The sequence below is a fragment of the Culicoides brevitarsis genome, chromosome 1 (genome assembly GCF_036172545.1).
Source record: "Culicoides brevitarsis isolate CSIRO-B50_1 chromosome 1, AGI_CSIRO_Cbre_v1, whole genome shotgun sequence".
NCBI classification, from domain to species: domain Eukaryota; kingdom Metazoa; phylum Arthropoda; class Insecta; order Diptera; family Ceratopogonidae; genus Culicoides; species Culicoides brevitarsis.
In genome coordinates, this window is record NC_087085.1 from 8,110,365 (window position 1) to 8,122,789 (window position 12,425).

Below are 12,425 nucleotides of genomic sequence, written 5' to 3' on the forward strand. Positions count from 1 at the left end.
TTAATAATTAATTTAATTTATTTTATTTTTTTTTAAATTTATTTTATTTTAAAAATTATAAGAAAAATATATCGAAAAAACAAAAATATTTTTATACCTATTAAAAATTAAAAAAAAATATTTTTGAAGCAAATAAAATTTAAAAAAAAAATTTGTTAATAAAAATCATTTTTAAATATTTTTTTAAAAATAAAAAATTTTATTTTTTTTAAATTATTTTAAATATTATTAATTATATTATTAATTATTTATATTTATTAAATTTTAGAAAAAAATTTCAGAAAAAAATTATTTTTATAAAAATAAACAAAAGATCAGCAAAATACCTACATATACTTAAAATGTTCTAAAAATATTTTTGAAGCAAATTGAATTAAAATATTTATGAAAAGCTGTTAGATCTCTCTAAAATATTATTTTTCAAATGAATAAATTTTAAAAAAATTATTAATTAAAACACATTTTTTTTTAAATAACATATATGAAGACTTTTATTGATAATAATAATTTTTGCTTTAAATACAATCTAAAACATCGAATTCTTCTTTATAATACTATCGAGACTAATAAATATATTTAGGTAAATAAAATAATAATAATAAAGTTTTTTGTTTATTCAAAAAAGCAATGGAAAGCATTGATCAAGCAAAGTTCAAAAAACAACAGAAAACATTAAATTTTGACTAATTTTTCCAATAAATATAGTTTTCATAATAATACAAAACAAAAATATTTAAGTTTTGGTTACTTTAAGTACCAATTATAATTTTTGCAATTGAAATGACTGGTAATAATAATTAAAATATTTATTTTGCGGTGAATGATAAGCAGCTTATCAATAATGGAAAAAATAAAATAAAATAATAAATTTATATGTTAAAAGGGTTTTTTTTGTTAAAATTAAATTTTTATCTTTAATATTTATTTATTATATTAGTGAACATTTTTACACGAATATTTTTTTTATTCTTTAAATTAAATAGTATGGCAATTTTACATGTTTTTTCATGTATTGAATGCTTTTCAATATAAAATAAAATAAAATATTATTTATTTAAGAAGCCATTAAAGTATTACACAAAAAGCTGCAGGATTTGTTGAGATAGACAACAAAACAAATTCTGAGCATTTTTTAAAAAATAATAGATTTTGGAGGGAAAAAGAGTTTTATATTACACAGAAACATATTCAATATTGTTAAAATTTGAATACGCGAGTGAATCGATTTTTTTTTACTAAATTCTAAATTTATAAATGCATGGAATATAATTCATTTCCAAAATATAATATATAGGGCAAGATATATGTTTTGTATAAAATAACATTACATTAAGCGATATTTATCATTATTTTACAATTTCAATTCAAAGCTTTTCTTATCCTTTAATATGCAGGACGATTGTTACAAAATTTTGCATTTTTTGACATTTTTGCAAGGATTTCACATTAAAATTAAACTAAATTTACACATTATTTCAATATTTTTTTATTTTTTAAATATACTTTACTTAACCAATAGTTTAACTGGTCCATTTGGAAGACGTTTCATCATATTCCATACTTCAATGCGAGTCATTCGTTCAACAGATTGATTGTTAATTGAAATTATTTCGGTGCCTGCGACAATTTGTCCGGATTTTTCTGCGACGCCGCCTGATTTTTAAAAGGTAAAAATTAATATTTTTCATTAAAATTTTGTTAAAAGTTGATTTTTTACCCATGAAAATTTTCTTGATGACAAGAGGGCGATCTCCAACAGGCGAATCGAATCCGCCTTCGATGGAAAATCCGAGTCCAGCTCCATCTTTCATCAATTCAATTACTCTTTGTCCTGGTTGGAGAGTTGTTGTATCTAAAAAAACAAGAAAAAATTAGTTAAAATTGAAAAATTTTAAAAAATTAAATAATTTTTACCATTTTTCGATGTTAAGAAGGCATCATCGTTTGACAAGTGTCCCTCTTCAGATGTTGTTATGCTTAAACTTGCATCTAATAATTTAAAAAATAAATTAATTTTATTGTTTCTTTTTTTTTAGAGAAAAAGAAAGTTACCTTCATTAGATGCCAGATCAAGATCGATGTCTAAAGAACGACATCCTTTATTTTTGTTTATTTTTCGTTCGAAATCGCCGCAATCCGATTTGTCAGCTAAGGAACTGAGAGATCCAATTGAACTGAGTTTCGATTTGCTCAACACAACAGGCACGGATTTTGAGCGAGTTACAACTAAGACGACTTCTGATCGAGGAGTCTGAAAAAATAAATTTAAAATATTTATTAATAAATTTTAAAATTAATATTTAATTGATTAAAATTAATTTTAAAAAATAAATTAAATAATTATTAATTAAATAAATAATAAATAATTAAATTAAAATTACCTAATTAAATTAAATAATTAAAATTAAAAAATTGAAATTTAATTTTTATCATATTTTTATTATTTTATTTAATTAAATTTAATTAATTTTGATAAATATATAATTAATTAAAATAAAATTAAATAAAATTAATTTTAAATAATTTATTAATTGAAAATTAAATAAAATATTATTTTTGTTAATTTTTTATTTTTTTAATCAAATTCAATTAATTATTTAAATTTATTTTATTTAATTTTTTTTAATTTTAATTTTTTAATTTAATTTTTCTTAATTTAATTAATTTTATTTTACTTTATAAATTTTTTTTTAAATTATTTTATTTATTTTCAGTGACTTACCTTCAAAACACTCAATGATTCGCGATGTGTGAGTCCTCTCATACTAAGTCCATTAATGGAAAGTAGTCGATCGCCTTTCTTAAGACGCCCATCTTTGTCAGCGGGACTATTCGTGAGAATTTTATGGATCTAAAAAAAATCATAAAAATTAAATTTCTCACTTTTTCACTTAAAAAAATAATTTTTTACCGTAATTTCTTTTGCTTCATAGTCTGAACCGCCTGCTAAAGTAATTCCAATGCTACTTTCGGGAGTATCACGTTGAAGCACGATGACAAAAGCATCCGGCGTTTGCAATGGAGGATCAGCTTCTTCAATCAAAAGTTGCAAATCCTATAAAAAAATTGAATTTCAGCCTAAAAATCATTTTTTCGCAAATTTTTAAAAATTTACCTGTGGCGTTATCAAACTGTGACTACTTCCCAACGACGAAAAACTCCCGAATTCCGATGGCGGGCTCTGTAAATTGTGCGAAGATCCCGAGTTGGTGTTTGCATTTCCAATCAAGCTGCTCGTTTGCATCGACGAGACACCCGAAGAACTCGATGCCACGGAATCCCATGACGAAAATCTGTCGTGTCCTGATTTTTCCTTCGTCGTCGTTGTCGTTGCGGTTGTTGTTGTCGAAATTGTTACTGCTGGCGTTGGAATTGGCGTGGCTTTAATTGCGGTAGGTGACACAGATTTATTTTCAAAATTCTTTCTAATTTCCGATAAATTTAGCTTTTTTGGTTCGCCGAAGCGGGATTCTCTAATCGGCTTGCTTGGTTGTTGCTCCTCAACTGCTTTCGGTTCATCGATTTTCGATTTGCTCATCGCTGCGATGCTCTGATGTGTTTTCGCTGCCTCGCTACGGACCCATTTTGCCAAGTCTGACATCGATGGGGATGGTTCGTCGCGTTTTTCGACCTTGGCGGCGATCTTGATGTTCAATCCTTTCTTCGTGAAGGGCTCCGGATGATCGATTATCTCGACAGTTTGCGCAATATTGACACATGTGCCGTTCAAGACGTCTGTGGGAGTTGCTAATTTGTAGTTAACGTACTCTTTTTTCTCGCCGGAAGCGGATTTTGATTCTTTATTAAAGGAATTTCGGGGTTTCAAGGGTTTCGAAACACGTTTCAGGTCTTCTTCTTCCGTACTTTCGTCTTCGTCGTAACGTTTCGACTTGGCAATTGGCACAAAAGCATCGAGTTTTCGTTCTTGAGTCCCATTTCTTGACTTTGACAATGCCAAAATATTCTTCCGTTGTATCTCGTTCGATCCTTGACGCACAATTTTTCGACTCATATCGATCGTTGGCGTACTTCCGGTTGAACTGCAACTCGCTTGAGATCCCGTAGAGCCCGTTGTGAGTGTCGAATTCGAACTTGTGATCGAAATATTCGTTTCTGAGCTCAGATTTCGGCATAATGGCATTTTTTCGATGACAGGAGCGGGAGTTACGCCCGGAGAAATGAGAGGAGAAGATCGTCGCGAGCTAATTATTGAGTCGCTATCCTCACTTTCGTCAGTTCCGCCTTTTGTGGGTAGATCATGCGAGAATTTGCTCAGTTGTAATGACATTCGAGGCGGTTTCGCAGGTGCTGACATCACATTTGACGACGTGTACGAGATGGAATTGACTTTTGTGTATGTCGGAACGAATTGTTTCGGGGGAACAACTGACATGACGCAATCGACAGAGGCGCGTCTCGCGTAAAATGGGACTGATTTCTGGTTTTCTAAAATTAAAAAAAAAAAAAAAAATTAGGTATGTGCAATTAAAAAAAAAATTATGTTAAAATTAACCTCCTCGAATTAAAATTAAAATAAAAAAATAATTTTTAATTTTTAAAATAATTAAAATAATTTAAAAATTTTGAAAATTTTAAAATTATTACATTTAAATTTAAAAAATTTTAAAATAATTAAATTTATATTTTAAAATTTTTTTAATAATTAAATTTCAATTTTAAAAATTTTAAAATAATTAAAATTAATTTAAAAAAATTTTAAATAATTAAATTTAAATTTTAAGAGTTCAAATTTTATTTTTTTAAATAATTAAATTTTAATTTTAAAAATTTTAAAATAATTAAATTTAAATTTTCTTTTATTTTTTTTTTAATTTTGTTTTTAAATTGAATTTTAAATTTTAATTTTAATTCGATATGATTTAATTTAATTTAATTAATTTTAATTTATTTTAATTAAAAAATTAATTATTTAAATTAAAATTAAAATATTTTTTTAAAAATTAGGTACTAAAAATTTAAAAAAAATTACCAAAACTTTTCTGGTTTTCGTGCATTTTCGGCAGCAATTCGTTGTTGATTTTATCACAGTCCTTGCTTTTGATCATCGGCATGTTACCAATAACGCTCGCCTGATGCGGCAAAATATCCGTTTCGGGAACTTTTTCGGGGATGATCAAGCCACGCAGCTTCGAAATTGATTTTTTGCGTTGTTCCAACAATGTGCTGACTCGCTGAGCTTCGGAAGTTGGTTCGCCCGAGAAACTTGTGCGACGCATGAGAGAAGCAGCCGATGGAGCATTCGTGACATTTTTACGAGGCAACGTCCCGTACGAAGCGGGAGGCGGAATTATATCCGAATTCGAGACATTTTCCACACTGAAGGCTTTTTCAAGCACGGGAACTGGTTTCGATTTTTCTACCATGAACTTTGATCGATACGCAGCTTCGTATTTTGTGTTTTCCACAGGTTTGGGACACACCGGAGGCAACATATCCAAAATATTGGGCATTCCGCGATCAACTTCGTCTAAAGTTTCGACGCTATGAGATCGAGTTCGCATAGATTTCTTCGCCGTTGTGCTGTAATCCAAGCCATTGTCGATCGAATCGGAGTATTTGCGGGACAAAGTTTCGTAAGTTGTGCCATGACTTCGTCGATGAGGCGGCACAGCACCGTCAGTGGTATCAAGACACTCCGTACTGCGCGCCAAATGACTCGACACGAATTTATTTGGAAGAATTGGTTGTTCGTCTTTGCTGTTGCTGAACATTGCAATTTTATCGCGAACGCTTTTCTCGGATTTTTCATCTTTGCGCCAGTTGGAAGGGTTTCGTTTGTTCCCATTGCCGTTCATGATGATGACAGAGCTCTCGAATCCGTTGCTTCGACAACTGTTTTCCTTGTCGCTGCCCGTTGGAGAGACATCTGTTGCTTTCATGGGATGTGAAGATTTGCGCGGAATCGGCGGAGGAACAGTTTTTGGCATTTCTGGAGGTGTTTGATGTGAGATTTTATCACTAAAACTAAAATTAAAAAAAATAATAAATTATAAAAAATCATCAAAAAATTATAAAGGTAAGTGCAATTTAAAAAAAAAAAATACAAAAAAAAATTTCAAAAAAACCTCCTTAATTTTTAATTAAAAAAAAATAATATTTTTTTTTAAAAATAATTTTTTTTTTTTAATAATTTTTTATTCTTCGATTTTTATTTTTTTTTTAATTAAGCAAAAATTTTTAACTTAATTTGATACAAGAAATTTTAATTTTATTTCAAAAAATATTTAAAATTAAAAAATTTTAGAAATTTAAATTAAAAAAAATGTTTGAAAATTATTTAAATTACTTTATTCATTCAAATTTTTTAAAAAAATTATCAAAAATAGAAAATTAAAACTATTATTTTTTTTTTCAAATTAACTAAAAGTTTGATAAATAAATAAATTTATAATAATTAATTAATTAATTTATAATTAAAAAAAAATAATTTTTTTAAATACTTTAATTTTTAAATATTTTTTTAAAATATTGAAAAAATTACAACCGAATTACGAAGAAAATCAAAATTATTTTTTTTAATATTTTTTTTTTTTTTTTGAAAAATCGTCGAATCGAAAATAAAAAATTTTAAAAAATTAATTTACTTTTTTTTAATTTATTAAAAAAAATTAACTTTTTTTTTTTTAACTTTTAACACTTTTTTATTTTTATTAAAAAAAATATTTTTATTTTTTTTTATAAAATTGCAAATAATAATTTTATTAAAAAAAATAAAATCAAAAAAACTCACCCATTCATAATTTTATCACTAATAACGGGTTTACTTGAATGTTTTCGCAGCATATCCGCATCGACGGGACTCAAGATGATCGGTTCGATAAAGTTCGGCGGAAACTCGTGACCATCTGGCGGTAATCTCGAAAATGCTGGCGGCACAGATGTCGTGTGATTTGTGTTCATTGCTGTTGGTGGTGTAGCTGTTGCGTATTTCGATTGTAGTTTATCTGCAATTAAAAGATTACGCAGAAATTTAAAAATAAGTTAAAAAAGTGACGTAATTTTTTAAAGAAAAGTTATAAAAAATGAATCTGGCAAAAGTAATATCCAATTAACCATTTACGGTACCGCGATGTCTTTTTCTCATCATTTTTTTTTTGTTCGATTTTCTCTCAAAATTGATAAAATCTGCAATTTTTTTTTTGTAGTCAATAATCGTGAGTGATAAATATAAAAAATTTTTCTAAATTGGTCATGAATTTGAAGAATGAAGATGATTTCTTTCTTTCACTTCAATACCCATAATTGGACAAGTTCAGTGTTGTTTTCCTTTTGAAACATAAAAATTTACACGAATCTAATGTAAACAACGACGGAATTTTGAATGTGGCGCGATGTTACCATAAAAAGACGACGGTCGACGAAGAAAATAAAATCGCTGCACTTCATAAATAAAAATGTTATCCATTCAAGTTGTTGTTATGGCTGCTATTGTGTTAAATATGCTTATTGTGTCATCATTTTAGTTATTTATGAATGTATAATGTGAAAAAATGAAGCCACACAGCGAAATTGCTTGAAAGCGGAGATAAGATCAGCAATATTTAGTATTTTTCTTTTAATAAGTCGTCGCTATTATTACATTAATACAACAAAAAGTAATGTTGCTATTGAGATTTATCATCGCGGAAGGGAAAATTGTAAAGTTCAGTGTCATTGCCAGCATCTAATCATCGCGAGCTCACACAAAGTGCGCCTCACAAATCAGCGTGTGAATGTTTTCTATCATAATTTTTGATGGTAAGCTGTGAAATTTTACACTTTTTTACGATAACCATTAAAATTTATGATTTTTTCCATTTTTTATAGGTCTAAAAAAATTTAAATTTCATCTAACTTATCGAAAACAGTCTAAAAAATCAAAAAAATGTCAAAATGCGTGAATGTCAAACTCATAAACTAACGAAATGTTTAATCACACCAATGAACAAGACAATAAATAAACTCATGGGGCGTCTCCATGTTGCAAAAAAAGCAAACAATAACTAACTAACTACTGAACTGATCAGAGTTTTCAAGTACACACAAGTCACTTTCAATTACGAACTAATTTAACTTTTATTAAAGCTGATTAGACGGCGATTAGACATTCTTATTAACATGCATGCATATTTTTATTGATTATTACCTAGTTCACGCAATAATAATAATTAAAAGTGTCATAAATTAATTAAATGTGGAATGAGTTCGATCCGGCATGAATTTTTTTTTTTTTCGTATTTTTTGTTGATTTATTAATGCTAATGCGTAGCTGCGTGTGGGTTACTCTCTTTTTATGATGCCTACTTTGAATTTTACTTTAAATGTGGCGTAAAATCGAATTTTTAACGTATTTAGATAATCTCGCGCGCGCACACATCACAAAACCATATGAATAATAAAATTTATAATTAATAGAAAATTGAATAGAAAGAGAAACATTAGTCAAAGTTAATTAAGAACACGAGACACACGGAACAAATTCCAACAGTTTGAGTGAAGGTGTTTTATTGTTAGATGTCATCGGCGTGTAAAAAGGCAGAGTTGTGAATGCTAATGAGAGTTAACTGCGATTTTATGACGAAATTGATTTTTTTTATTGCGATTTTTTTAATTTTTGATCAATTAAGATTTAATAATTTTTTAATATTTTTTTAAAATAAAATTAAAAATTTGGTAAAATATTAATTTTGAAAAAAAATTAATTTTTTCACATTAATTAATAATTAATTAAATTTTATATTTTTTTTTTTATAATATTATTTTTGTTAAAAAATTTATTTTAAAAAATTAAAAGAATAAATTTAAAAAAATAAAATATTTATTTTTTAAAAAAAAAAAAATTTTTTTTTAAAAATAAATAATAAAAATTAACTCAAATGGATTTAAATTTTAAATTAATTAAAAATAAAATTTTAATAATTTATAAATTTATATTAAATTATTAAAGATTTTTGATCGATGAACAAATATTTTAAAAAAAAATAAAAAAGTTAAAAAAATAAAGAAAATATTTTTTTTTTAAAAATTTAAATAAAAAATTAAAATAAAAAAAATTTTTAAAAAATTAAAAAGTTAAATAAATTAAAATTAAAATTTTTTTAAATAAAATCTTTAACTAAAATTAATTATTAAATTAAAAAAAAATTTAATTTTTTTTAAATTTTATTTTAAAATAAAATTAACAGATATAATTTACATATAAAAAATAAAGTAAAATATTTAAAAATAATTGAAAAAATTTTTTTAATTTTTAAAAAATTAATTAAAATATAAAAATCTTATAAAAATTTAAATAGTTGAAAAAATAAAATAAATTTTTTCAAAATAATTTTTAATAAAATAAAAAAATTTTTTAAAATAAATTTGATAAAAATAATTCTTAAATAAGGAAAAAAATTTAAAATAGAAAATTTTTCTCATAAAATCGCAATAAAAACCTCTCAATACAAGGCAAGTTTCAATCGAATGAATCACTTTATAATTCCAAGTATTTTCTTGCTTTGTCTCAAACTTTGTTATTTATTGCACCTTCAATTTGGCCTCCAAACTGTCTCAACTGTGCAAAATTAATCGCCGACCACAATCAATTGCACCAAAATGACTAACAGAAATACTTTTGTTTTTATTATTATTTTACAAAGAGAAGATAAGATACCCGACAACTTTCTGGGCACAGTTTGTCAAGACTTTGGTGATAAATTTTGTTGCTCATATATTTTTTTTGAAACAATAAGAACGATAAGCAAAAAAAAAAACGACAAAACGAAACCATACAAAATTGATGACTCATGAATTTTGCATCGCCTCGTTTGCTCAGGAAATGCCATTCAAGCAAGTTATTTTTTTTTTTTTTTGTAAAGAGATTCAATCAACTGATGATGACAATTTTACAATGTACCATTATTATTACGCAACAAAGTGATAAATGTCTTTCATTTAACTCAAAAAAAAAAAAAAATCAATGTTATAACAAATTGAAACTCGTGTAATGTGGGTCACTTGAAACATTTTCGGAATTAGTTTTTTTAATAGATTTATTTGTTAATCAAATTGATTTATTTTTTTTTTTTATTTAAAGAAACAAATAATAAAAAACACTTTCAATCTTTTTTTGTCAATTTTTTTTTGATGCACTTTGATGTCTGGTTTGTTTTTCAATTAAATTTCAATCAACTCAATAAATAATAATCAAGTCAAACGTTAATTGGATCGCAATGCACATTTTTTGGTCGTTGTTTACACTTTTTTATTAATTAAATTAATATTTTTTTTTTGAAACATTTGCATTCCAATGTCTTTCTCCTCAATGGAATTTGCAAATGAATATCAATAATAATTCAATAATTCCGTAAGGTCAACATTCCCGCAAATAAATGAATTTCTTTGTAAAATTATTTGCGTTATTGGCGAAAATTTTATGCCGGATTACATGACACGTTGTCGCGACGACGACGAGCTTTCTTGTCAAACGGGAATAATAATAAAAATTATCATTTTAAAAAATAAATACTAATTAACGCGCCAAAGCGGATCAGACAATAATGTAAAATTCTGATGAAATTCGCCATTGTGAAAAAAAAATCCAAGCGAACAAAATGACCAATTTTAATCTTCTTATAAATGTCGCTCGTTTAGCTTCTTGAATTGACAAAGGAAAAAAAATTGGATGTTCTTTATGTGGTTTGGGCGATTTGCACGCATTTCTGCGATTCGGACATCTTACTTATAAATATTTGACATTTATCATGCGAATTTTGATCGGTGTCATGACACTTTTAATTTATTTTTTTTTTCTGCGCAGACAAGTTTTATTAAAAAAATAAATAAATAAATAAAATAAAATGAAGAAATTTATTTTTGAAATAAAAAAATAATATTTAATTTTTTTTTTTAATTTGGATTGCGCAATTTTTTTTTCAATTACTAAAAATAATAATAATAATTGAATTGAATTGACAGATTTTTCCCTTCTGGCGACAATCTGTTCCCGACTCAATAAAAAATGGTGACAAAAATTTTTTTTAAATATTGGTCAAAAAAATCGTAAATTTTATCCAATTAAAATTACATAAAGTTAAATTGAAAATAATTTGATATTTTTTTTTCAGTTAAATATTGTCAATCGAGAATAAAAATCACGACAATGAAAAAAAAATCGTACACAATAAGGGCTTGTAACAAAAAACTAACAAAACAACAACAACAGCTGTTCCGTTGACCAACATAACACATTTTGCATCTCCCAGCAGCGAAATAGAACACAAAATATTATTAAAACTAAAATAAATAAGTAAAAAAATAACAGTAACCACGATAATATCATAAATGATGACCAGACCAGGAGGCGAGTTTTTGTTGGTACAAAATCATTGTGCACGATTTTTGATTTGTTGATGTGGTCAAATATGCTTCCATTTAATAATATAATATAATAACAGCTCAACGTGAACTTGTTTATCTGAGCATCGATGAGTCGAGAGGAGAGAAAAAAAAACCGTGTCGAGAAGAAGAAAAAAGATGAGTAGCCAATTGTTTTGTTTTGTTAGTAAGTAGCGAAATGTGGGTACCAATTATGATTTTAATAAAATGATTTTTTTCCAATTATTGCATCTCCCGAATATTGAGGCCAAATACCATAAATGTATATAAAGGTAAGTGCGATTTATAATATTGTTTCATTTTTTTTAGAAAAATTCCGTTGAGAATATAAAAAAATTTTTTTTTTTCGATTTTTAAGCAAAAATGTTAAAATTAAAAAAATTTAAACTTAAATAACTTTAATTTAATTTTTTAATTTAATTTTTTTTATTTTAATTTAATTAAATAAAAAAAAATTATATTATAAAAAAATTATATAAAAAATAAATGAAATAAAATTTACATAAAATTAAAATGACATAATTTCATAATAAATATTTATTTATTTTTTTTTTTAATTATTAATTAATTATTTTTTAAAATATATAATTTATATTTCATATTTTTTAAATATTTATATAATTTATTTTTTTTATATTTTATCGTCGTAAATATTTTTTGACCATGTTTATTAAAAAAAAATTAAAAATTTTTTTAAAATATATATTTTAAAAATACTTAAAAATTATTGAAAATAGTTCATTATTACTTTTGAAAAATTTTATGATATAAATATAAAAATAAAAAAATAAAAATAAATATAAAATAAGTAAAATTGAATAAAAAAAATGTTAAAAATTTTTTTGGAACAATTTTGTTATAAAAATTTATGATATTTCATGCAAATAAAAAAATCTTTAAAATATATATTTAAAATATATCAAAAATTAAATTAAAAATATTTTTTAAAAAAATTTTTAATCATTAAAAAAATATTTAAAATTATTTTAAAAACAAAACGTTAATTTTTTAATGCAATTTTGAAAGGAATTCAGTTCTTTATAAAA

At 25.1% G+C, this 12,425-nt stretch overlaps 1 protein-coding gene across 3 annotated transcripts in view; it reads right to left on the reverse strand.

Moving 5' to 3' along the window:
- Nucleotides 1-1,008: 1,008 nt before the first annotated feature.
- LOC134827293 (uncharacterized) overlaps nt 1,009-12,425 on the reverse strand; it is a 45,157-nt gene continuing 33,740 nt past the window's right edge. For all 3 annotated transcript variants that reach the window (XM_063839879.1, XM_063839880.1, XM_063839878.1), the window contains exons 3-11: nt 6,752-6,965; nt 4,991-5,985; nt 3,116-4,446; nt 2,912-3,055; nt 2,723-2,851; nt 2,053-2,251; nt 1,915-1,989; nt 1,718-1,852; nt 1,009-1,653 (exon numbers count right to left, since the gene is read on the reverse strand). In XM_063839879.1, coding sequence (XP_063695949.1) covers nt 1,505-1,653; nt 1,718-1,852; nt 1,915-1,989; nt 2,053-2,251; nt 2,723-2,851; nt 2,912-3,055; nt 3,116-4,446; nt 4,991-5,985; nt 6,752-6,965 — 3,371 coding nt within the window. In that variant the 3' untranslated portion in view covers nt 1,009-1,504. The remainder of the gene's footprint in view (nt 1,654-1,717; nt 1,853-1,914; nt 1,990-2,052; nt 2,252-2,722; nt 2,852-2,911; nt 3,056-3,115; nt 4,447-4,990; nt 5,986-6,751; nt 6,966-12,425) is intronic.